The sequence below is a fragment of the Phyllostomus discolor genome, chromosome 13, assembly GCF_004126475.2.
Source record: "Phyllostomus discolor isolate MPI-MPIP mPhyDis1 chromosome 13, mPhyDis1.pri.v3, whole genome shotgun sequence".
Classification (NCBI taxonomy): domain Eukaryota; kingdom Metazoa; phylum Chordata; class Mammalia; order Chiroptera; family Phyllostomidae; genus Phyllostomus; species Phyllostomus discolor.
Window position 1 is genome coordinate 64,385,781 of NC_040915.2, and position 25,874 is coordinate 64,411,654.

At 51.2% G+C, this 25,874-nt stretch overlaps 1 protein-coding gene across 2 annotated transcripts; it reads right to left on the bottom strand.

Annotated features, from left to right (window-relative positions):
- Positions 1-11,090: 11,090 nt before the first annotated feature.
- RPUSD4 (RNA pseudouridine synthase D4) lies at positions 11,091-21,144 on the bottom strand. Of its 2 annotated transcripts, XR_004900491.1 has the most exons (8): positions 20,795-21,079; positions 20,303-20,468; positions 18,604-18,805; positions 15,340-15,433; positions 15,121-15,265; positions 13,871-13,968; positions 12,304-13,326; positions 11,091-12,259 (listed from the first exon to the last, which is right to left on the bottom strand). XR_004900491.1 is itself a non-coding variant. In XM_028529069.2 (7 exons), the coding sequence occupies exons 1-7, from the start codon at positions 20,978-20,980 to the stop codon at positions 13,087-13,089; spliced, it is 1,131 nt and encodes a 376-aa protein (XP_028384870.1). In that variant the 5' UTR covers positions 20,981-21,144; the 3' UTR covers positions 11,091-13,086. The 2 variants fall into 2 exon arrangements, 1 of the variants encoding a protein (XP_028384870.1); XM_028529069.2 differs by having other exon boundaries at positions 11,091-13,326; positions 20,795-21,144.
- Between the last annotated feature and the right edge of the window lie 4,730 nt (positions 21,145-25,874).

Sequence of the window (25,874 nt, forward strand, 5' to 3'; positions counted from 1 at the left end):
TGGACCCTCAGTGCCCTCCTCTACAAGGTTGGCCACATGAAAGACCCTGGTCTCGTGACTGGCACACTGCGGATTTTCAGTGAACATCTGTCCCCTGAACCACAGAGGATGGAGTCTAACAGGGACACACGTCACACAGAGTTTAGTGCATTTGGTGGCTCGTGATGATGAGGCCCAGGCTGTCACATCATGTAGAAGGACCTTGAGTCATGTGAGGGTGGTGGTTGCTCCCCAGATCCCAAGGGCATCAGCCAAGCAAAGGGGAGACGAGGGTGCAGAGAGAAGCCACGTGGAGGGAAGGTGAGGGAGGCCTTGCGTGGGCACAGGGCCTGGCTGAGTCTGGGGTCTGGGGACAGAGGAAGCGGAGTGACAAGCAGGTGAAGGGAGCAAGGTGAGGGCCTGAAAGAGGTGAGCCGAGGGAGCCCCTCTGAATGGAGGGCCTGGGGATTGGTCTGGAGGCGTTGCCATGCCCCACGTTTGTGTGTGGGGTGTTTATTTGGTGGGGAGCGGGTGGAGACTGCCAGGGTCTGAAGCCCCTGCCCCACCCCCAGCCTCCAGCAGCGGGAGAAGAGAGCGCCATGCACTCGACCATCTCTGTCTCTGTGCAGGTGTCTCCTGGCTGGGACTAGTGAGCCTGCCCCTCGCCTCTCCGGTGAAAGGGGAGGCAGGATAGAGGATGCAGCTGAAGCTGCCACCCAGAGGAGAGACGGGACATTGATCCAAAGGGAAGGGCCCCTAAGAATGGCCAGCCAAGCCCGACCTGCCAGGAGTCTTCCTGCGGGGCCTGGCTGGGACCCAGCAGGGCTGAGTGGGAACCTCGGGCTCGGGAAGAGCCAAGAGAGGGGATTTCTGGATGTTTGACACTGAGGGGTGGCCTGCCTGCTGCTGCCGTGACCGTGGCTATGAAACCACCAGGCCAGGCGCTGACTGGTGCGGAGCATCGTCCTGCAAATGGAAAGGCCGCCGGTTTGATTCCCGGTCACACGTGCCTGGGTTGCAGGCCAGGTCCCCTACTGGGGGCATGCAAGAGGCATACGATTGTTTTTTCCCTTCCCCCTCCCTCCCCCTCTCTCTACAAATAAATAAATAAAATCTAAAACAAACCCCAAAAGAACCCACCAGTAAGAAGCCCTTCAGTCTCCAACTGAGGCTGATGGAGGGGGGTGGACCCCAGGCTCCTGGTCTCCCACATTTCTGAGCACAACAACACCGGGCTGTCTGGTTTCTCCCCCTCTTGCTCCCTCACCTGCGAGTTGGAGCCCAAGACGTCTGCTCCCTCTCCAGCCCTGCTCCTTCCCGTCCCAGCTCTGGGCTCCACTTACACCCACCTGCTTACAGACCTACCAGTAAATCTGCCACTCTTTCCTGGGACATGGGTGCCCTTCCCCCCCTTCCACCCAGTGACTCCCCAGCTCAGGCTGCACCCGCACTTCCTCGTGGTCTCAGAACACCCCGCACACGTCTGGCCGTGGGCTCCCAGGAGGGGTTGCAGCTGCTTCTCTGCAGCCACCACTGCCCGCAAGGCCCAGGGTCCCGGCGCACGGAGCGGCACAGCCAGCACTGGACACCGCAGCTTGCCAGTTACTCTGGGAGGGCTGCTCTTCGTTTTGGTTCTCTAACGAGGGTGCACGCCCCTTGGGTGCAGGGACTGCATGTTGAGCTCCAGATGCCTCTGTCCGGTCTCAGACGCCTGTTGACAGGAAGAGGAGTCCCTGCCTTGCTGTGTCTCCAGGGACTTGCCTGAATTCTCTGAGATGTCCCCAGGACCCTGAGCTCCTGCAGGCCAGGAAGACAGCAGGTCCACCTGGGGCTTCATCCCTTTGCAGAGGATGACCCCGTCTTGCACCTCAGACCCTGGCCTGGAGCCCCTGGGTTGATTTCAGACCGAAAGGAGAGGTGGAATCAGAGGACAGGTGATGGGGGCACTTTCCTTTGAACACTGCTGAGGGGGGTGGAGGAGGCACAGAGCCATGCACAGTGCATGGCATTTCCTGCTGAGATGCTGCCAGAGTGCCACCCAGGGCGAGGCCGTCTGCAGCTGCGGCCCTGTGGCCCACCCTGGCACCTGCCCCCCACCCCCCTCAGTGGCAATGACCTGGCCTTACAGTTTTAGAATATGTGGGACTGGGCCCAGGGCCTAGAACCTTGGCCCCTGGCACTCCCTCACCAGACACAAGCACCACCCAGGAAGGCCGCTGCTTGCTCAGGGCTGCAGGGCAGCGGGGCCCAGGAGGGCGTGGCTAGAGGGAGTCCCAGGTGTTTTCTCTCCTCTGCAGCTGGGCTCAGCTCCCGCCACGGCAAGGCTTCCTCCCCAGAGAGGCTGTGCATGGTTCTGGGTGTCGCCTGGGCATCCTACCCCTGAAAACGGCTCCCACCAGCTTGAACCTTCCTGACCCCAGCCTCTGGCACCTGGCGGGATGGTTGGACACTGAGAGGGAGGGTGGAATGGGACCAATGCCAGGGCAGTCAGTGTCACCTGCATCACCTTGAAGCTCATCCTGTGCTCAGAACCCAGGACAAGCTCTCCAGAGAAGCTTGGTGTCTGGCTCCTAGAGACGTGGGGAGGAGAGGGGTGGCAAGGGGGAGGGGGGACACAATCTTCAAAGTCCAAGCTTGGGGGGGCAGAGCCCCCAGCAGGAGGCAGCTCACCGCCAGAGCTAGTTAGGTGCACACAAAGGTTGCTGTGTCCCCAGGTGCCTGAGCCGCACCCCCTGCCGTCTCTCGGCAGGCCCTGCTCTCTGCTTTCTCAGTGCTGTCCTTCCCAGGTGTCCGGAGGTGCTGGCTTTTTCGGTGATGGCTGGGGCGGGATGCCAGCACGGACAGCTCTGTCACAGCCCCCTGGGCCTTATTCATGCTGGGGAGGTGAAGACAGCTTAATTCCCTGGCCTAGACACAGGGCTGCTTGCCAGATAGGGTATGGGGCCACTGCTGAGTCCCCCCCAAAGGGGGCCACAGGTAACAAAGCTGCCGGTGTCCCCCAGGCCCCAGGGCTCTCCCCCTGCCCCCGTACCAAATAGCAGCGGCCCTGTGGCAGCTAAATTGCCGGGATGAGTGACACTGGGTGTTGAGTGAACCTGCTTGGGTTGACAGGGCAACCTCAGCCCTCCGATTTAGGGACAGGGAAGGGAACTGATGCCAGATCTTGGGGTCCCCTTAGCCCTGGTAACCGGGCGGAGGGGGCTTCAAATCTGGACTCAAACAATCCTGGCTTCATGCCAGCCCCTTCCAACCACCCATGCTCCTCAAGGATCCTAGGCCCCTGGGGGCTGCTGACCATGCCTGTTTTCCATCACGGACTGCTCGCCCCAGGGCCAGGGCTGGGGCCTTCTGCCTCGTTTTTCACTTGAAAGTCCTGGGCTCCAGCTCCGTCCCTGGTGGAAAGGGCAGCCTGGGAAATACCTGCGTTCCCCACCCTCCCCCCACCCTGTTCTCAGGGCAATCTCCTGAGTGACCTTGGGGCTCTAGCCACTCAGGCCTGGCCTGGCACCCCCAGTCAATGCCGCCACCCATCCAGCTCGGAACTCCAGGCTTTGATACTGTGGGGAGGACCCTCGACACCTTCCGTTTCCTGCAGTGAGGATAGGCAGTCAGGGCTGCTCCTTACACCCTGCAGACTCTGGGAAACCCTATCCAAGGCCCAAAGAGCCTAACCTGAGACCTGCCTCCTCTCCAGAACAATCAGTGGGGATCTAAGACTGCATCTGAGATGGGGCAGCAGGCCAGCACGAAAGACAAGGCTATGCTCCCAAATCTCGGCCCCTCACTTCTGAGCTGCGGGTAAATCACTGAACTCTAATGTTCCGGTCCCTAAAATGCCTACTTGGGACTGCTGTAAGGGCTGGACAGCATCGTCCGGAACACATCAGATGGAACACAGCATGGTGCACAAGGCAGCCATGGTGCATGGTGGTCCTTGCTTCCTGCCTGCCGGGTGGGGTCCGTCCTATGCTAGGCGGTGAGGTCCCTATCCTTGGGGCTCTTCCGGGAGGCTCTACCTCCAATGACAGGCGACACTCCTGAGGTGGACCCACACACAGAGGGACTTCGCTGCCCTTGTCTGAGAGGCCGGGTTTGCAGTCGCTCTGCAAGGGGCTGAGGGTGCTCTTCCTTCTCCCGGATCAGCCATCTCGGCGCAGTGAGACTCCGGGGCCAGCAGTGAGAAGGGACCTCAGAGACAGTCTGCGCTGGAGCCCGAGACCACAGACGGCGTCTCATCCCAAGCACCGTACAGGTGAGGACCCGAGGCCCAGAGGGACCGGCACACAGCCAGCCAGCGGCAGGATGAAAACGGAGCCTCCCCACGTGAGATACCGCCCCAGTCCCGGCACACGCCTTGCCCGTGCTCCGCTCCAGGCCACTGTGTCAGAGGACAGCTGGGACTTCTTCGTGGCCCTGAAGGACACCTGGTCCCCGGGGAAGCGGAGGTTAACAGAAGGGCTCCACAGATAGGCTGACCTGGTTGAAACCAGGTTCTGCTGTGCAACCACGGGAGACCCAGGGGTCCAGCTTCCGCCCCGGTCTCCACGGCCCTCAGCTGTGACACAGAAATGAGCATCAGGAAGAAGAGTCCAGTCACACGGCTGTGGCCGGAGCTTTCAATTAGCGAATGTGTGGAGGAGGTTTGGCAAGGGCAACAAGTGTGGAACACGCAAGTCGCTGCCACCACTCCGTTCCTGGAACACCAGCGTGGGTGGGAGGAAGGGAGGGCTCAGAGGCCCTCTGTCCTACTCTCTCCCCCTCTCTGGCTCTTCTCCCCTGGGCCAGAAGTGCAGGGGGACAGGGGTAATCTGGTTTATAACTTTAGGGGAAAAAAAACCAAACAGGGAAACTTCTGGAAAATTCTGTAATGTTAGACAGGAAAAAGGCCAGACTCCCTGGCTGGGTCGGGATGAGCTGGCAGCCTCTCAGGCCTGGCTGGAGCGGGCCCTGGGGCGTGTGCGTCTCAGGACAGCAGGGCGCTCAGCTTGGGGAGCCGGTGGCTCTCCTCCTTGTCTGTCCTCAGTCTCCTGTCCCCTCCCCCCCTCCCTGCTCCTTCATCTTCTCTTCCCCCAGCAGTGAGGCGGGGAACCCCAGGAGTGGTGAGCTCCTTGCATTAAATCCTGGCGGGGCAGCTGCCTGTCGGCCCAATAGTTGAAAGTAAAGGCACCCTGGGACCTGAGGCCCCTCCCATCATTTCTGGATCCAAAAGGGAAAATTCTGCTCTCTGACCCTCAGAGCTGGGTGTTTCACGCGTGAAGTGATTACCACACGCCCCTTGGGATGAAGTCGGTGGCTTGGCCCTCACCCCAGGAGCTCCCTCACCAGCACTCCTTGTTCCCAGCTCCCCCTCCAAAGAGCTGTGTGAGTGGGCCATGGGCCACAGGCAGGACACAGGCCAGAGGTTTAGGACCGGGAGCCAGGAGCCACTTGGAGCCTTGGTGGCGAGATCAGAGACGGCCCCAGGAAGGAAGCGATGGAAGAGGGGAAGAGACAAGCTGGTGTCTTCACCTCTGATAAGAGAGGAGACTGTCTGGGCAGCCCTCCCCTGACCCCCCCCCCCCCCCCCCCCCCCCGCTCCCTTGCTGACCTCTCCGTTCACATCAAAGTGGGGACCCCTTCCCCTCACTCTGCTCCCTGAATGGATCTGAGTCATCACTCCTGGCTTTTTGAAGCTGCTGACAGACAGATGGTAACAGCTCCAAAGTGCAGAAAGACAGGTCAGCCCTGGCCCTTGCCTGGACACCTGCATGGGGGAGGCTGCCCTCCCTGCTTCCTGTCCCCTTCCCTGCACCCCGGCCTCACAGCTCCTCAGGACGGTCTGGGCAACACGTGTCAGGAAAAGGGGGTGTGCAGTTAGTTAGCTCTGATGCTGGAGTTCAGAGGCCCCCAGATGCAAGGGGAAGGTGTGAGCGAGGCGAGGGCGAGCCTGCTCTGGGGGAGCACACCACCCAGCAGGAGCAGAGGAGAAGGGACCCAAAATGCATTATTGTGGCTTCCAATGTGTCTCCCTTTCCCTCCAGTGAGATTTTGACCTGCTTTGATTAGCCAAAACCACTTACAACTGTCAACCAGTACTCCTGATCAACAAAGGGGTTGCAACTGTTACTGCACTGAGCCAAAATAAAGTCAGTCGAGAGCTAAGGACCCTCCACATTTTAGCCAAGCTGTGTGACCACGTGGTAGGTAAAGGCACATTTCCATTAGGCTTTGGATGGCTGAGAACAGCTTGATTGTGCGTTCCACGGTTCTATAGCGAGCTTGTAGTGCTTTTATAACCGAGTGTTTGTGAGTCAAATTCTGTTTCAGGTTCACTCAGCAGCCCAAACCACGTTTCACCAGAGAACAGAAAACTCCAGGTTTTCTACTAAAAAAGTATGGGACCTCGATTTACGACACTTGGGTAGCCAAAATCGGGGTTATCGGGTTAGAGAAAGACATCAAAGACTCTTGTGGAGAATATTCCATACTTGACGAAAACCTGTTCCTCCTTTTTAAGAGCAGCACAGCCAGGAAAGGAGGGATAAAAATCTGGGAGACTGCTGCCATCTTGTGGTCAAACCAGAAACTGCAGCTATTTCTCATTATTCCAGTCACATTCAAACTACTGTAATGAAACTAAAATGAGCCCTATGAAATTATATAGATTAGCCCCGGCATGACCTTTAAAAAATGTCAGTTTATCAAAACAATTTTGGGGAGGAGAATAATCTTTTCAGTAATTGAGGCTGGAACAGCTAGACCCACATGCAACATGTAAACTTGGACACTCTCCTTATATCATACACAGCAATTAACTTAAATTGGACCACAGACCTAAACGCAGAGCTAAAATAGAAAACCATTAGAAAAATACAGGCAGAAATCTTCGTGGTTTTGGATTGTCCAATGTTTTCTTACATATGGCACCTGAAGCACGTCGACAAAAATAAAACCCACATGAAAATTAAACACTTTCTTGTTGCAGGTGATATAATCTAGAAAGTGAGATAACCCATAGGAGGCAAGAAGGTATTTGCAAATAATATACCTGGTAAGGGACTGTATCCAGAATATAGAGAAATCTTACTACTTAATGACCCAATTTTTGAAATGGGTAAAAGACTTGGATAGACATTTCTTCAAAAATAGGGCATCATCTAAGTGAAATACATCAGAGACAAGCACCATCCATGTGAACTCACTTATTATGTGGATCCTAAAAACAAAACAAACAAAAAAAGCAAGCTCACAGATACAGGAGGCAGACTGGCGAGTTGTGGGGTAGGGGTCAGGCGAAAGGAGCCGAGGTATCAAAAAGCACGAGCTTCGAGTTGTGACCTGAACAAGGCACGGGGCTATAGCACACATCGCGGTGACTGGAACTCGTAATGCTGCATTGCATATCTGAAAGGAGCTAAGAGAGTGAATCCTCCAGGTTCTCTTCACAAGAAACCCAATTTTGAACTATGTGTAGTCCAGATGGTAGCTTATTGGGGTGATCACTTCGCAATACATATATTGAATTACTGTGTTGTACACCTGACACTAGTGTGTCAGATACTCCTCAATTAGAAAACACAGGGGAGAACGCACTGCACATCCAGTAGGATGGCCACCCTCAGAAAGATGGGTGACAGCAAGTGCTGGTGTTAAAATGGAGCCCTTGACATGCTGTTGTTGGCAACGAGGAGACGGTGCGACTGCTTTGGGAGGATCTGGCCGTTCCAAGAAGTAGCAGAACCACCGCACGACTGAGAGCTACCGCACGCCCAGCACTGTCCTCCTAGGTGTGTACGCACGAGAAATGAGCACATACCTCTTCATGAAACCTGACACATGATGTTCATAGCAGTGCAGTTTATAACAGACAAAAAATGGAAACAATCAACTAAAATTTGACATATTTGCACACTGAACAAAATGTGACATATCTGTACAATGAAATATTCTCCAATAAAAAATGAACTGCTGATACACGAGCATCTTACAACAGGATGAACCTTGGAAACGTTATGCTGAGTGGAACAAGACAGCACAAAAGACCACATACTGCATGACTCTTATTTATACAAAATATCCAAAATGGGCGACACTGCCGGGACTGTGGCCGGGTGTGAGTGGGGATGGGGAGTGACAGCAAAGTGGGTTTGGGGTTTGGAGGACGAAACCGTCCCACAGTTGAATGGCATGATAGCTGTCCCATTTTGTGGCTAGACTAAACCCACTGAATTGTTTACTTTAAATGGGTGAATTTCATTGTATGTGAATTTTATCTCAAAAAGGTATTTTTAAATGGCCAATTTCATCTTTTTCAGCCTAATATATTACATTAATCGAGCTCTTCCCATACATCAGGAACTCGTCTGGGAACTTAACAGGAATGAACGAATGCAACCCATACCTGTCCCATACAGGCCCTGTTCTGCAGGTGAGTGAACTGCTCTGGCCCAGGGAGCAGGCAGGGCCTCAACATCCCCTTCCGAGTGTCGTCTTGGGTGGGGACTAGCAGGCTGCCTCTGAACCTGTCTCCAACCTTCGATGCTCCTCCACCTTCCCAGTCTTTCCCGCCACTGCTGAAGGGTGGGTGGTGGGGGGGGGAGGGAGCGAAGGTGATACTGGGGAAGAAGATGTAAGATTAAAGCAGGAAGCGTGTTTTCAGAGAAGGGTGACGTGGAGCAGCCAGGAGTTGGGGCTTCATGGGAGGGAGTCAAGGGTGGTCCCCGGAGCAGTGGTGATGCCACTAGATGGAGGCAGGAGTGGGAGGGAAGGGCCCAGCGTGAAGCAGTTGGGCGGATCCCAGGGAGCAGACAGCGGGCTCCCAGGAGGTAACCACATGAGAGACGGAGGTCAGAGAGGTTTATGAGGCATCGGTATTATGGGCATTACCACAGTCAGGTCCAAAGCCATCCCACTCTGCGGCCAGGCCCCCTGGGGGAGGAGCAGCACTCGAAGTGCTGGGGGCACCAAGGCCGAGCCCCGCAAGGAGCCTGAGAGGAAATAAAATGAGGTGCAAAGCACACGAGGGGCCCAGGGGCAGGAGAGGCCTGGTCACTGGAGTTACGGCCAAGGCACAGTGTGACGAGGGGGGGAACGGCTCTCCAGGCTGAGAAGGCCCGGGCCCAGCCAGAAAAAACCTACATGGTTACAGTCAGCAGCAGGCTGGCAGGGGTGGGGGGAGGCTGCACTCTGGTGGGCCTCCGAAGGAACAGACTAGACCTCCCTCCCACGGGCACACCACGGACATTGAGATAAGAGCTAAAAATAAAAGCTCCAGGTGGGCAAAGAACACTGGCTTTCATTACAAGCTTTTGGGTTTTTTAAAAAATCATGTTCAGGACTTTCGGCCAAGATGGAGGCATAGGTGGACGCACCGTACCTCCATGCACAGCCAAGATTGGAACAACAATTTAGAGGCAGAATAACACCCAGAACTGACAGAAAATTTATCTGAATGGAAGTCAGACAGCCAAGAAGTTGAAATAGCCCCGTTCATCCAGACTGGTAGGAGGGGTGGAGACAAGCATCTGGGCACAGTGGGCACGGGTCGCGGCGTGGAGAACAGGGAGAACTGGGTGCACAAGGTAACCGGGAGCACATAAGGCATCTGGGGCAAGATCACAGCGGGTGGACCCTGAGTACGCAAGCGGCAGCTGGCAGACCCAGTGAGGTGGCAATTGTGGACCAGGGCAGAGTGCGCAACCCAGGATCCCAGAGAAGGGACTGAGGTTCCACAGAGAGTGGAGCTACCACCATTGTTCCCTCCTGCCCCCGCCCCCACCCCCACATACAATGTCACAATCTAGCAACTGGGGTGCCCAGCCCTGGTGAACACCTAAGGCTCCGCCCCTCACCGTAACCCGAGCGACCAGACCCCCCCCCCCAAAAAAAAAGAGAGAGAGAGAGATGGCTCAAACAGAAGAGCAAATCAATGCCCCAGGACTTATCCTTTTGAGCGACCAAGAAATAGCTAACCTATCAGATGCACAGTTCAAAACACTGGTGATCAGAAGGCTCAAAGAATTGGTTAATTTTGGTCGCAAATTAGATGAAAAATGCAGGTTACCATAAAAGAAATGAAGGAAAATGCACAGGGAACCAACAGTGATGGGAAGGAAACTGGGATTCAAAACAATAGAGTGGACCAGAAAGAAGAAAAAAACAACCAAACAGGAAAGAATGGAGAAATAAGAATAAAAAAAAAAGAGGAGAAGCTTAGGAACCTCCAGGACATCTTTAAATGTTCCAACATCTGAATTATAGGGGTACCAGAAGGGGAAGAGGTAGAGCAACAGATTGAAAATTTGAACAAATAATAAAGGAGAATGTCCCCATTCTGGCAAAGGAAATAGACATCCAGGAAGCTCAGAGAGTCCCAAAGTTGGACCCAAGAAGAAACACACCAAGGCACATCATAATTACATTAGCCAAGGTAAAAATGAAGGAGAGAATCCTAGAAGCAGCAAGAGATAAGGGGACAGTAACCTACAAAGGAGTTCCCATCAGACTGTCAGCTGATTTCTCAGAAGAGACCTTATAGGCAAGAAGGGGCTGGAAAGAAGTATTCCAAGTCATGAAAGACAAGGACCTATATCCCAGATTACTCTATCCAGCAAAGCTTTTATTTAATGGAAGGGCAGATAAAGTGCTTCTCAGATAAGGTCAAGTTAAAGGAGTTCATCATCACCAAGCCCTTATTTTATGAAATGTTTAAAGGGACTTATCTAAGAAAAGATTAAAAAAAAACATGGATAGTAAAAGGACAGCAAACTCACAATTATTAACAACCACACCTAAAGCAAAACCAAAAGAAACTAAGCAAACAACTAGAACAGGGACAGAACCACAGAAATGGAGATCACATCAAGGGTTAGCAACAGAGGAGTGGGAGGAGGAGAGAGAGGGGGAAAAGGTCCAGAGAATAAGTAGCATAGATTGTAGGTAGGAAATAGACAGGGGGAGGGTAAGAATAGTATGAGAAATGTAGAAGCTGAAGAACTCATAAGCATGACACATGGACATGATTAAAGGGGGGGAAGTGGGTGGGAGAGGGTGTACAGGGTGGAGGGGAGTGGAGGGGAGTGAAGGGGGGAAATGGGACAACTGTAATAGCATAATCAATAAAATATATTTAAAAAATCATGTTCATGTAGGACTTGAAAGAAAGAATGAAAACCATCTCCTCATACTGATTACACGACTTCATGGCAAATCCAGGCTTTTTGCTGGCTCTGGTCAGCATTTCCCTCGGGCACGGGCCCGCCTCCCTTGCTGTGTACCCCCAGCCTCCCAGGCCACACCAATGGGGATGGGAGTTCTCTCAGATGTTCTCAACGACTGAACACAGCTGCTACACCCAGCAAGGCCAAGAAACTCAGGAAAAGGCAGAGGCATCCTCACTCCTCAGCCCCCACCGTGGCTCTGGGCACCGCGAGCACATTTGTGTACAAGCAGCCGGCTGCCTGGGCCCTTTGAGGTTGCTCCCTGGGTGTCTGGGGTCTCTCCTAACATAGATAAGGCCAGGGGTCCTCTTGGCCATTTGTCTCCCTAAATCCAAGTCAGTCATCACTATTTTCTAAGTGTCACGTGCTTGCACCTTTATCTGGAGAGGCACGGTTTACTAGAAGTAGAAACAATGGCCACAATGTTTAAGTCTCGCGCACACAAATGCGGGCATGCACCTGTGCTTTGGGAGGTGAACCCATCATGCACTGCAACAGCAATGGGGCCGGGCCGGGGCTTACAAAGCTGTGTGGCCAGTGGGGAGCACAGAAAGGCTGCCCTTGGGCTTTTCCCCAGCTGCTCTCCCTCCAGCTTTTCTCAGGTCAGCCCAGAGTAAAGTGCACCTCCTGGTCGCAAGAAACAGGAGGGGAGCGGGCAGGACAGCTGAGCAGGGAGGCCAGGATCGTCTCCATCCCCACTGCTGTCCAGCATGGCCACCTCCTTCCTGAGACCCAACGGCAGGAGGCTCGCCTCCAAAACAAGGCGGCTTTAGATCATGGCAGCGCCCCCCACTTATAGATTAAGCAAAGCTAGGCCCCAGTCCAGAAAGGACATGCAGCAGAAACACCAACCCCTCATTCAGAACTTTACTTTTTTACTGACTGGGAGAGGGAGGGGGGAGGGGAGAGAGTCACTGGTTTGCTGTTCCACTTATTTATGCGCCCACTGGTTGATTCCCATCCGTGCCCTGACCGGGGATTCAATCCCCAACCTCGGTGTGTTGGGACGATGCTCTAACCAACTGACCTACCCCGCCAGGGCCTGATCCAGAACCTTCTAGACGGCACCTTTCCCCAGACTTCTGCTCCACTCTTTAAACAGACTGCAAACAGGCAGCCTGCAGACCAAATCCAGCATGACTTGCTTGGGTACCTAACTGATTTTTTGAAAACTGATTTAGTTCAAAACACACTGGGAAATTTCACATAAATACCCCAACTTCCTGACTGAAGAACAATCAGAGTAGCTGCTCCCACACAGCAATGCCCAGATGGAGCTGGCAAGTGCCCACTTCAGACGGCCGTGTGTGCTCCTCTCAAACCTCACACCCAGCCTGTGATGCCCGCCTGACTCCCTCGCTACCGAGCACCCTTCACGGGCCCCGCAACCAGCAGCGCGGCAGGGCTCCTGTGCTGGTGCGGAGGGTGTCCCCCAATTCTGACCTGCATGTCTACAAGACCTGAGAGGAGCGTGGAGGAGAAAGGGTTTACTCAGACGCTGCAGCTCCATGAGGAGAGGGACTGACGGCTTCCGAGTCTCCCCGAGAGTCAGATCACCACCACGCTCTTTCCCACCACAGGACCCCTCCCGACAGACGGAGAACTTTATTGCTGCAGGAAGATGGCCCGTCCTAGAGTCTCTGCTGCGGTTCTCTTTTTTTTCCAGTTTCTGACCCACGCTGCCTGGACCTGGGCTCTCTCCCAGCTTGGCAAGATGAACCCAAGGCTGGGAGACTTCCCACAGGTTTTTCCAGAGTGTGGCTCGAGTATCAACAAATAACAGACTTCAGTTTCCAGGAACAGCCCGGGGCCACCGGACTTCTTCAGCTCCTCACCTGGCTCTCCGGAGTCTGCCCCAAGGCGGGGGGGTCAACCGACAGAGCGAAGACTCCTCGCTGCCCCGCAGCCTTCACTGTGGTCCCGGACGCCCAGCCCCATCGTCCGGGACCTGATCCCGACTTGGCACCTCCAGGCCCAGACGGCCCAGGGAGCGAACGAAGTAGCGAGGAAGCCTGCAGACCAAGCTGAGCTCCTCCTTCCGGGGCCCCAGGGCAGGCAGGACCAGCTGGCGGGCGTGCAGGTGCAGAGGGACGTGGCGGGCCTTGGCCTGCGGCAGGCCCAGCTTCTTCAGAGTGCTGGCAGGCAGCTTCTGCGCAGAGAAGAGGCAGTGTCAAGGGCGGTGCCGGCAGCAGCTCACCCCCACCACCGCGAGGTCGGAAGCCCTGCCCTGGGAGGGACCAGCACTGACACCCCTATGAGCGAGCGGGTCTCAGACAGGTTTGGGATCTGGGTATAAGGGCAGTCCGCCTCACCAGGGATGCTCTACCTGCCAGCGCTCTGGCCTTTCCAGAGAATGGGCTAGAACATCCCAAGACAGGAATGTTTCTGTGGTGGCTCTTTAACAGCGGCACGGAAGGCAGCTCTGAGCCTTCCGAAAGCCTCCTCCTCGGCCCGAGGCCTCCGAACAACACCTGACACTGGTGACACGAAGCAGAAAGGTTCTGCCGAGACCCTGAGCCCCCCAAACACAGGAGCTGACTGTGTCTGAACCCCTCCGAAGGCCAGGCAACGGGGGCGGTGCCCTGTCCAGAGACCATCAGCTCGGCCTGCTGTGACCCACTCCCAGCTGTCACAAGGGGACAGCCCGAGTTCGGCTGCTCCGCCTGCTGCACGCTGAGCGAAACCCGTGTTACCTGGGGGGCCAGCCTGGTCCAGTCGGAGTACTTGTGGTCGCCAAGGATGGGGCAGTCCAGCCCAAAGGACAGGTGAACTCGAAGCTGATGTTTTATCCCTTTAGAAAAGAGAGGGGGAGCTTACGAGTGGCCACAGAAACAGCACTGGCCACTCGTCATGGGGGCATCAGCCTCTCACCGTGTTAAATCGAAGCACCGTGAGCTGGCACAGCCCCAACTACATTAAGTTACGAAGATGAACCCGACAATCACTAAGCTTGCAAGAGGCAATCACTGTAATTACTGCTATGCTCCCCCTCCCCGCACAGTTCCTACTTCCCACAGAGGTAGGCAAGCATCACCATCATCTTGGTGTCTACCGCTGCCATGCTGGCTTTGTTAAAAATAATTTTATTATATCACACTAAATAGTTTTGTTTTGCACATTTACCCTTTACTGTGGCAAAATATACATAACATAGAATGTAGCACTTGAACTGTTTCTAAGTGCACAGCCGTAAGCACACCCACGCTGCTGCGCAGCCGTCACCACCATCCAGCCCTGGGAATTCTGAATCACCCTGAACTGCAACTCCGTCCCCATTCCGCCCTAAGCCCCACCTCCCTCTCCCCCACTGCCCCCGGACCCTGGTGAGCACTGTGTCTCTCTGAGGTCAACTACTCTGGGAACCTCACAGAGACGGACTCCCAGTGCTGGCCGTCCTTCTGCATCTGGCTCATTTCACTGGGCTAACGTCCTCACGGCTCATCCTTGGGGCAGCAGGTGTCAGAGCTTCTTCTGTTTTAAGGCCGAGTAACGCCCTGCTGCACGGACGGGCCACATTCTGTTCACCACTCGCCTGCCCGTGGACACCTGGGATGTTCTCGCCTCCCAGCCAATGCGAACAGCACAGCTGCGAACTCCAGTGCACAGAGGCATTTCTGAAGCCCCGCACTGCTCAGTTCTCTCAGACGCCCAGGGGCAGAACCGCTGGACTGCACGGTGATTCTGCGCTTAATTTTTTGAGGAACCACTTGGCAAATTTTTAAATAAGTGTAAACAAACTATTTACTATATCCCTCTGCTACCTACTGTTTTAAAGAATTATCCCTATGGGAGCTCCCGGCCTCCGATTAGCACCAGAAGCACACTCTCAAACGACAGCTGCTCTGAGCAGCAGCGCCCAGCCCGAGGCCAGGGTGCAGCTCGGCACCACTGGGACACAGTGCAGAATGGCGGCCCCTCCCACCGGGGAGGGTGGCCCTCTCACCAGTAATAGGCTGGAGCTCCAAGAGGGCGGAGGAGGCCGTGCTGCTCAGCACCTGGTACTGAGTCACAGCCACGTGTGCGTTCCGGCTAGTCCGCACTCTCACCATCTTCCCGTTGTCCATGCGGTAGCTCGGGGACAGCGTCATCTGAAGCCAAAGATACCAAGATGTGATTTCATGGGACAAGCAAAAAGCCCCTCCCTCCAGGCCAGCTCACCCACCTTATGGTGCTGCTGCTGTCCTGACACCTCCTTCTCGATGATGGGGATATCCACGACTCCTGCCGCGGGCACCGGGACACGCACGGTGACAGCCCTGTGGTGACAGAGACCCTTGCTTAGGCCACAGAGGTGAGTGAGGCACTCTCCGGGTTTGGCTACTTACAGGTTTTTATGGAGGACCCACTGTGGTCAGTTCCTAAGGTCTGAGGGTTCCAAAAAGTCTCTTGGTGCAGTGCTTAGCCTTAGAGCTAGATAACTACTCTTATAAACGTATCTTTTTTACTCCTAAACTAATAGGTGTTAACTGCAGAATATTTGGGGAGAAAAATTATATTAACAATGTGGTCTTTCACGCCAATCATTAAAAATGAGTATGTATAATTTAAAGTAAAATTAGAGTAATACGATTTTTGCATCCTGTTTTTCTTTTTTAAATAATAAAAGAGGGTAAGTTCTGATCACATGTGACATAAATAAAAAAATAAATGAATGAACGAACAAAATTCACACGACTGTCCCTGCCCTGTTTGCCAGGCAGATAACCAGGGAGGGGCTGAGTCCAAAGATGTCACAGAAGCCATAGCAACTCAGTGACTCACTCAGAATCACTCCTGTGGGAGGCCTCGTGTCATTGCGTCACAACAGGCAGAAGACCTGATAGCCATGTCTTTCCAGGTCAATCAGAGCAGTCCTTCTCCGGGACCAGGTGGCCTGCCACAGCACCACCGACCACGCTGTGAAACACCCACTTGGATGTAATGCTTCCCATCCTGGACACCCCACTGTGGGCTGGTCTGGGTGTGGGCTGCTAGCTGGTGTATTTTATCACCCTCGACTGGGTTGTGACTGCTCTATCACCCTTCCTGATCGCCGAACATCACTGCTCCAAAGTGGTCAGACAGTAAATGTTTACCAAATGTGAACAGGCACTGATTCGGAGAGGCACTGATTCTACACAGATGAACAAGACAAAAATCCCTGCTCTCAAGGAATTCAGAGTCTGCTGGGAAGGTTCAACCCAATACCTATAACGTAACAAGTCGCTATCAGCAAAAGCTAATTGTTCCTACTGTGTTCCACTTTTAACTTCTACTTCCTGCACCTGGCAGGTAAGGCCATCATTAACTAAGTTCCAGCCTACCTTTTCAGTCTACCTCCACCACCGGCCACCGCAGACCAGACTGCGTGCCTCACCTTTGCATGCGCCGCTCCCACCACCTAGAACGCCGTTCTTCATCTTGTCAATCAAACCCCTTCCTTCATCACGACCCGACCAATGGACTTCAACCCCTCTGTGAGCCTTATCCCTGAGAATGGTCACCAATTCTGGATGTTCATGAAGAATATTCAAACAAGATAACAATTTTTCTATAGACTTACATTTTGATTGCTTGCACACATGATAATAGTCTTGGTTTTCCTAACTTCAGCTTTTACTGTGAGCTTGGTACTGTGTTCAACACTTCACATGCATTACCTCACCCAAAATACAAAAAGAACAGTTACAAATCAAACAGAAAATGACGAACAACCCAAAAGAAAATGGGCAAAGAAAACAGTCTGCTTACAGAAAGGGAAACTCAAAACAGACAATAAACCTGAAAAAGTCAGTGTCAAAAGTTCACAGAGAAACTGAAAATAAAATACTCCTTCCCCTTTTTTCACCTGTCCGACTGGCAAACCTTTTAAAAACACAATGGGCCTGGCCATGTAGCTCAGATGGTTAGAGCACCATCCTGATACACCAGGATTGCAAGTTCGATCCCCAGTCAGGCACATATAGGAGGCAACCAATGGATATATAAGTGAGTGGAACAATAAATCAATGTTTCTCTCTCTCCCTTCCCTCTATCCCTCTAAAATCAGTAAAAAAAACATTACTTAACATTAAAACATTAAGTAAAAATTTAATGTTTTAATTTTTAAATTTAACGTTTTAAAAATCAGTAAAACACATTACTTAACATTAAAACATTAAATAAAAATTTAACAGCGCATCAGTCTGGCATAAGAGGAGGTGGGCACTCGCCACTGCGAGTGAGAATAAAAACTGACACGACCACTTCGGAGAGCGATCTGGATGGCAGGACTCACCCATTAAATGGGTGCACCCCTCCACTCAGCAATTCCATTTCTGGGGATTCATCCTGAAGAGAGACTCAACATATTCTCTGCAGTAGGTTCTGGAAAAAATGGGGTCACCTAAAAATCTGTCAATAAAGCAGTTATGATACATCCACACAATGGAATGCTACAAAGCCATTAAAAAGGAGGTGGCTTTAAATTACACCACAGAATGCTCTCCAAGATCCACTGTCCGAATGACAAAAGCAGGATGCGAAACAGCTCAAAATATGCTGCCGTCTGTAACGTGCGTCTTCTACGTGCCCGGTGAAACCCTGGGAATGCAGCAAGTCACTAGTGACAGTGGCTGCCTCCGGAAAAGGAAATCGAGTACATGGGGGACAGGAGTAGGTATCGTTTTTGCTCCTGTATCTTTCTTCTGTTAAACAAAAGGGAGGTAGCCCTGGCTGGTGTGGCCCAGTGGACTGAGTACCAGCCTGAAAACTGAAGGGTCGCCGGTTCGATTCCTGGTGAGGGCACACGCCTGGCTTGTAAGCCAGGTCCCCAGGTGGGGGCGTTCAGGAGGTAACCAATCGATGTTTCTCTCACATATCACTGTTTCTTTCCCTTCCTTCCTCTTTCTCTAAAAAATAAATGAAATGTTAAAAAAAAATATGGAGGTAAACCTGTATGTACTAACATGGATTCCCCAAGACACAGAGTTAAGGAGAAACAAAGTACGATGTACACTGTACAACGTGATACATGTATGTACACATACATGTTTGTAGATACACACACACACTGTACACACTACATACGTACCTAAATATATTGAGTAAGGACCAAAGGAATAAAAACCAAACTACCCTAAGGGAAGGGACAAAAATGGTAACAGTGGGTGGAATCTCTAGAAGTGTGCATCATCTTTGTTGTTTGACTATTTTGCCACAGGAGAAAAATCATGTATTACTTGTACAATTAATTTTCAATGATTTTATGTATAGCCATTATTAGGAACCACAACTCTATCAGAGTAGAATAACGTTTTAACACTAACTCTGTTTCCTATACCGTTTAACTGCCCACAGGTCCTGGCACAGTGCCTTGTCGCCAGGAGTTGCTGCTGTAGGAGAGCGTGACTAGCAGAAAGGGCTGCCTTCGTTTCCACCCCCTCACCGCGGCCGGCGGGCTCCGTACCAGTACTTCTTTGTCACCTGACGGGTTCTGAACAGCTCTTGGACTTGGTGCGCCACTTCCTTCTCCCAAGCCAACACCATCACGCCTGTGGTTTCCTTGTCCAGCCGGTGGCACAGATGCAGGGGCTCTGCCTTGTGGCCGTGAAGCATCTTTGCCAGGACAGGTAGTACATCACTGATGCAGAGCTGGACCCCAGGGCCACCTACGGATGGAAAAGACAGAGGTTTGAGTGGTCGCAAGAAGATCCCACCAAAGAACTACTTGGGGAAATGAAGCCTTTCCTGGATTAACTACCAATGCTCTCTAGAGCCTTATTACTGACATGCAGCCCAGGCACTAGCAACATCTGTACGCCAAGGAGCTTGCTAGAAAGGCATCTCAGGCCTCCAACCACACTATTAATCAAAATCTGCACTTAACAAGATGCCTGAGTAACTCATGCATATTATATTTGAGAAGCTTTGTCCTAGCGCAGGGGGCTTTCTCCTCAGGCATAACCACTCTTTAAATCTACTTATGTACATGTACTTACAATAAAATCAGCAATTAAAATGAGGAGGTCTGATATTTTACTCTATAAACAAAGGCTGGAGAATTTGTTAAGTAAACCCTAGTGAGAAATGCAAAACCATGAGGCCCTCCTGGCGCACTACAGAAGAGCTAAGAGGCTTTGGATGAGATATTTCTAGGTTCTACTCTGTGTACTCTCCTAAGTAGCCATTGACTTTGGAAAGGTTGCTTAATCTTTCTAATCTTAATCCTTCTCATCTATAAGATGTAAATATCTGTAGTGTAATTATCTCATGGGAAATGAGAAGGCAAGAAGCTACTGTGAGCAACAATAGAGAAACAAACCCACACAAGGCACTTGGCGACATCTAATTCGCTGCCTTTATGTGCAACTGTCTCCACAGCTTCCCCAAAAGCATTCTTCTTCCAGCAAAAATATGCCTTTCCCCCCAGCAAAACTCTTTCCACAAATGCATTTTTTCCTGTCTTCCTGACTCACTCCAGCTGTCTCTAACACCTACATTCAGCATTTATTCAAAGATATTTTAGTGTCCATTAAGTTCTAGATATCCCAGGGTTTGTTTGGGTATACTCCAACACACACCCCCCCCATATATGTTTTTTCTAACTTTTTATTTTCCTTTTATTGATTCTAGAGAGGAGAGAGGAGGGAGAGAAAAGGGAGAGAAACATTGATGTGAGCAAGAAACATCCATCTGTTGCCTCCTGCACTTGCCCCAACTGGGGACTGGGCGCAACCCAGGCATGTGCCCTGACCAGGAATCCAACTAGGTAGGACCCTTCCACCTGGGGGGGGGGTTAAGCCCAACCAATTGAGCCACACCCACAAGGGCTACACTTTTTCCTTATATGTTATTTCCTCCTTCCCAGTTTTGATGTAAAATAACTTAAAGACAAATCACACAGCCTTTATATTCTCCTACAGCAATCCCTGTAGAGGTCTGCACACAGCATGTGCCGTAAACCGCTGCTGACTGCCAAACGTCAGGAGGGTGAGGACTGTCTTATCTCATTATCCTCAACAGTACCTTACATAGGACAACAGTGCACAAAAACTGAAATTATTCTGAACGCAAGGCTTCTGAGCCCCAGAAGCTATGTGTGAGTATTGCTCCCAGTTGTGGCTAAAAGCGGCAGCGGTCCCCCTTCCTTCATCCGTGGTCCTTACCATGCACGGGAAGGCCATAGGGTTTATTGATGACCACAAGATCCTGGTCCTGATGGACAATCCCTCGCCTCAGTGCCTTAGCGAGCACGTTGGGGTGGACTCGCTGCAGCTGCTGTGTGAACCGCACTAGTTCTTGCACTCTCCGCTGGACGGAGTTTGTGGGCACCTACCGGGAAGAGAAATAGCGATGAGAGATGCCTGGTGGGGAAGGCCCTCCATAAGTCTGGGTAAGAATCTGAGCAGGGAGGGAGTCACTGTATCTTTGCATTCGACTCGCCCCTTCCCGAGTAATTTGAGGGTGGGAGTACTTAGCACCGAGCCCGCAGTAACACCCTACTCCTCAAACCACTTCCTCCACGTGCTCCGCCAGCCCCCATTCTCCCACTGCGGACCCGGACGTACACTAGCGAGGTCTCACACGACCCTCCCCACCTCACTCCTCGCCACTGAGCGCAGTCTCATGGGAGCTGGAGTCTTTCACTCCGGACTCACCGGCCCCTTGTTCTTTTGTTCCTGTTTCTGGGCTCGGAGCCTCTCCGCTAACTGCTGGGCATCCAGAGGCCTAGAGGCAGCAGCTGCGGTACAAAATGGCTTAAAGAGGAGAGAGAGGAGACTCCCCACACGCTGCCCGGAGCCCCAAACCCAGAGGGGCCGCGCGGGACAGCTGGGCGCCACCATCTTGATGACGAGGGCGGGGCAAGGCAAGACCACCTGACTTGGGAGGCGGTTTGGGCGGCTGAGCGACTCACGTGGGTCCAGGCTGGGGCCTGGGAGCCGAGGGGCTGGAGGGCGGGGGGCGGGGAGGAGGGGGAGGGGTGGGACTCGCGGTCCTAGTCACGTGGCCGTGCAAGCTAAGTGCGCCTGCGCGCGGTTAACTGCAGTTAGAGCGGCAGCGTCTGGAGCGGTCCGGGTGAGTGTGTTGGTGAGCGCGGCTGGGGTTGGGAAATGCCGGCTCTTCAAGCGTTAACTTCACGTCCCACGGTCTTTGTGTCGGAGAGCTCTGCCCTGGGAGGCCGTATTTCCCTGTGGAAGAGAACCCACCCCAAACCCCCTCCGCCCCCGCAGAGCGATGCCCTCAAACGCTCGACCCGGAGCCTCCTCAGGCGCCGGCTCGCGCATCTTGGCAGCCAGGTTCCCGGAGTTTGACCGGTCCCGGGGAACGCGTCCCGTCCGTTCGTGTCCATTTGCTTGCCGCTCGATCTGCGGAGATGCCCGGATCTCTTGTCACCTTCCGACTCCCAGCCTCTTTGTTATACGTGGTAACCTGTCCTCCCCCTGGGATGACGGAGAGCCCTCGCGTTATCCGGGGGTCCCCGGTCCGATTTCCTACCTAGGGAACCCCTTGAGTTTTTTCTGCCCTTTGCGAAGAGTTCATTTCTTGTAGCCTCCCCTCCCCCTGCCTACCCTTTTTCTCTGGGACTCCTTGCGAAGAAAAGGTTGAGAGCACGGAGCATCGACTTTCCCGTCTGTTCCTTCACGCTCCCTTCCATGCTTTGCAATCGCCCCAAACCCTCCTCTCTTCTTCTTTTCCTAAACGTAATGTTGGGACCCCCGGTGACCGCACTGCATGCGACTTTCGGTGAAGATGAACGTTGGTTGGGATGGTAATGTTAAAAATACCGCGGAACGTACCTGCCGTTCGTTAAGAAGAAAGCCGTTGCCGAGTTGTGAAAAATGTTGGATCCGTAAAGAGGAAACAATTTCTTAAGGCTGCTTAGAAGGAAGGCTACATGAGGAGTTAGAGCTGGTCGTAGAAGTAGGTTTGCCTGCCAGCCCTCCAAAAACAGGTAAGTGGAGCTAGGCTGTAAACGACTTTAAGTTGAAGACTTTGAATTAGATGTGATAAGTAGTGAGGAGTCTTTAGAGCTTCTTGAACAGAAGAGAGACTCCTTGCAAGGGGAATTCTAGAAATGAACCTGGCAGATGAATGCGGGACAGATTGAAAAGCAAAGCAAAGGGCTTTGGTATCAGGGAAACCCGCTAGGATGCCGCAGTCCAGGCAGACGATAGGAGACCATTATGCTTCATTCCGGGGTCTTTTCTCCCTACACTGACCTGTCGTTTGAGTTAGAATTGATTTCGAGTTGTACAAGTCAAGAGGCACCATTGGCTGCTGCTGTTGAACTGTGGGTCCCTTAAGGACCCATTCATTTGTTTATTCCCACGTCTGGCACTGGAACCTCACAGATGTTCATTGGAGGAAGTGCATCGGAGACATGCGTTAGGTATGTCTGAACATTCTGATTTGTCTTAGTTCTGTCGCTTTTTTGACCTGAAGAATGGAGGTGGGAGTAACTATTTGTAAAGAGTGGGAAAGATGGTGTGTGTATGTTTCTGTAGTAAGATAGGTGATTGGGGTAGAATTGCAGACAATTGTGAGTGAGTTTGGGAAACTACTTCTTTCTCTCCTGTCCACACACCCCACCCACAAATTCACAGGCAAGACATAGATCTGTGAAAGTCGAGAGGTTCTACCCTACAAGAATGACTGCCTTTTACTTGTATGCCCCTGACCCAGGTTTTAATTTCAGTGAAAAGTCACAATGTGTATTACTTGGGTACATGAAGCCTCTTTTCCAAGGACTCTGAAATTTGGACTTAGGGATTTTAATTTATATCACTGCATTAATTCTAGTTACCATTTTGGGTATAGTACTTTCATGGTTTTGTGGGGGCCAGGAAAACCTATTTTTGCCTTCATCTTTCCTTAATGGCATTGAAGAAATGGTAGCTGTTCTTGCAGAATTGGCCTTCTGTGGCAGGAAACAGAATGAAGAACCAACTCCGATGTCATCGCTAGGGACACAGAGCTTGTGTTCTTGGGTTTCAGTTTAACCCAAGAACACACTGCAGAGCCGAAGAATAAAAACACTGGTCACTTTTTTATGGAGGAGGATCTTCTAGGTTTTTCCTGTTGCAAGAAAAATTTGAAGAATTCAAAGTCTTTGTTTCCTTGGCATCACAGTACAGTTTTAGCCAATATGGGTACAGAAGTTGCAACTTCCTCAATGTTTCTATGAGTCCAGGCACTTGGTGATTAAAAGTAGCTGCTCTCTAAGTGTACAAGAATTTATGCAAATACAATGTCTGCTTTTGTTTATTTTTAATGCTCTGTTGCTTCCTTCCTCACTCAGGTGATCCTATCTTAGGCAGTTTATTTCTCCCACTTCTGCACCCATCTCACGTTCTTTCTTTCGTTGAGGATTCTTCATCTGGATTGTTTGTTCAGTACAAGGAAGAAAATTCTGTTTGTGGTCTCTTCATTTTTATAGAGTTGAAACATGGCATACTTACATTTTAAAAAATTTTGTTTATTGGGGTAACTGTGGTTAATAACAAATATCCGGTGCACAGTTTTTTAATGCACCTGTGCACTCTGTTGTGTGCTCATCACCTGAGGTCTGGCCTCCTTCCATCACCGTGTATTTGCCCTCCTTTACCCTCTTCCCCTCTGGCAACCACGATCCATAAGATTTTGGTGTATCATAATGTCAAGTGCCCCCAAAATAACAATATAAAGAACTTATTCATTTTTAAGGGTATTTCCTGACCTAAACAAAAACAAAGCTACATTTTAATTGCACAGATAGGAACAAGGACCGGTTAACAAAGGAACTTGTGTTTGAATATCACAAATTTAAGTTTAACTAATGGCACAAGATTAAATTCTGTCTTCTTGAACAATGATTTGCAAGTTGTAGATTAACCAGCAGCTCAGTCTCCCTGAAGAGCAGGAAGTACTTAGACATTGTTTTATGGTTTCAGAAAGAGCCAGAGAAGCGATTAGGCGGGGCTCGCTGGACCTAGAAGGTGCAGTTGTTGGGAGCTGGGAGATCTGGGGACTAGTCCCAGTCCAGCTGCTTGTGAACTTGAATAATCTGGGCTTCAATTTTTTTTGTCTTGTGAAAAAGATCCTTCCAACTCTAAGCTTCATTTTATAAAGCTTTTCCACTAACACTTAAGTACTTTTCCTTCTAAACAAGTAGAATTTACTTCAAACATCCTTTAAATGCATTTAGCACGGGCATGGGGAACCAGGATTCTGCTCTTTACCCCAGACTTTAAAGTTACTGCTGGGTGAGCTAACATTTATATTTGGAGGTTACTTTTATTGAGTGGTGTTGGAATATACCTTAAGATGTCCTATGTAGGGCATGACAGAGGGAGTGTAGACAGAAAAAAAAAATTAGAGCCCTGGCTGGGCAGAGCATTGTCCTGATACACAAAGGTTATGTGTTCGATCCCTGGCAGGGCTCATCCAAGAATCAGCCAATGAATGCATAAATAAGTGGAACAACAAAGCAATACCTATCTCTCTCTCTCTCAGATCAATCAATAAAAAAATTTTTTTAACTATTAGAAATCAATGGCATAGACCTATAACACAGCTGTCCTTTTCCCCATACCAGCATATTCTGCTATACTAATAGCAGATATTCTGTTATACTAATGCTCCTCATTGTATTTCTATTCAGTTTTTGAGTAATAAATCAGAGCAGGTGTAGCTTAAACTAGTACTTCCCAAACTTTTTCATATCACAGCACGTGTGGAAACGATTGTCGATTCCTGGAGGAGACCTGCAGGCAGCCCCCAGAAGGCAGCCGGCCTGGAAGCTGGGGCAGTCCCTAGTCCTCGCGTGACTGCACCTCAGCCTGTTTCTTCATAGGATCAGTGGAATTAATAACACGTATCTAGTAAGAGTGCTGTGATGAGCCACGAGAGAAATGTATGTGATGCCTAGGATGTAGCAGACACTCAAATTGTTAGTAGCATTTCATGAATATAAAATAAGACCATTACATTAGAGCATTTTCAAGATTACAAAGAGCTGTGTGTTTGTGGCATTTATATTAATGAAGATGACCAGGACATATTATGGGAAGAGGCACACACACCAGAAGGGTGAACATGGAGTCCATGTTTCCAGAACATGAGCAATGGAAAACTGAGGGATATTCACCATGTGGTGGTTAAAAGCCAGAGGATATCAGGATCCCTAGAGAAATTCAAGAAGACATTTGCAACATCTAGTTGCTTAAATTGAATAAACCTATTCTTTGATGACTTGAAATTTTAAACAAGCTACAGGTATGGATTGCTATGTTTTAATTGTCAGTGAGTGGAGCATGCTGTGTTGACTTTAATGATAAGTGAATTTACTGACATTAACTTCCAGGAGCTGTTTTGAGGAGACCTGAGCTGCTGTTAACTGGTTTGGAAAACCAGATCTATGCTGAGTTTACTGTTCCCAGTACAGGCTAAGACTCCTGTGATACCAAGCAAAGACTTTTAATTCTTCAAATTTTTCTTAGGACATATAAACAACAAAACCTACAAGTTCCTTCTCCAGAAAAACTACCAGTGTTTTTATTCTTAGGCACTATAGCGAGTATCTTGGGTTAACCTACTAGTTAACATTTCCCCAGTGAATAAGAATCACCAGAGATGCCTTTAAATCTATAGATCTCTCCTCTGGACGTGGTGACTCTGAATTGTGAGTTAGGGCCCAGGGACCAGTTTGCCTCACCCTTTCCTGCTCAGCAAGCACCCTGGGGGCCTGGGCTGACAGTT

Excerpts from the sequence above, each read along its gene's own strand:
- RPUSD4 (XM_028529069.2), bottom strand. The coding sequence starts at position 20,980 with ATGGTGGCGCCCAGCTGTCCCGCGCGGCCCCTCTGGGTTTGGGGCTCC. Across the intron at positions 15,434-18,603 it reads CAGGTGACAAAGAAGTACTG|GGCTGTCACCGTGCGTGTCC; the intron begins GTACGGAGCCCG and ends CTGTCACCACAG. Across the intron at positions 15,266-15,339 it reads GACAGCAGCAGCACCATAAG|ATGACGCTGTCCCCGAGCTA; the intron begins GTGGGTGAGCTG and ends CTTTGGCTTCAG.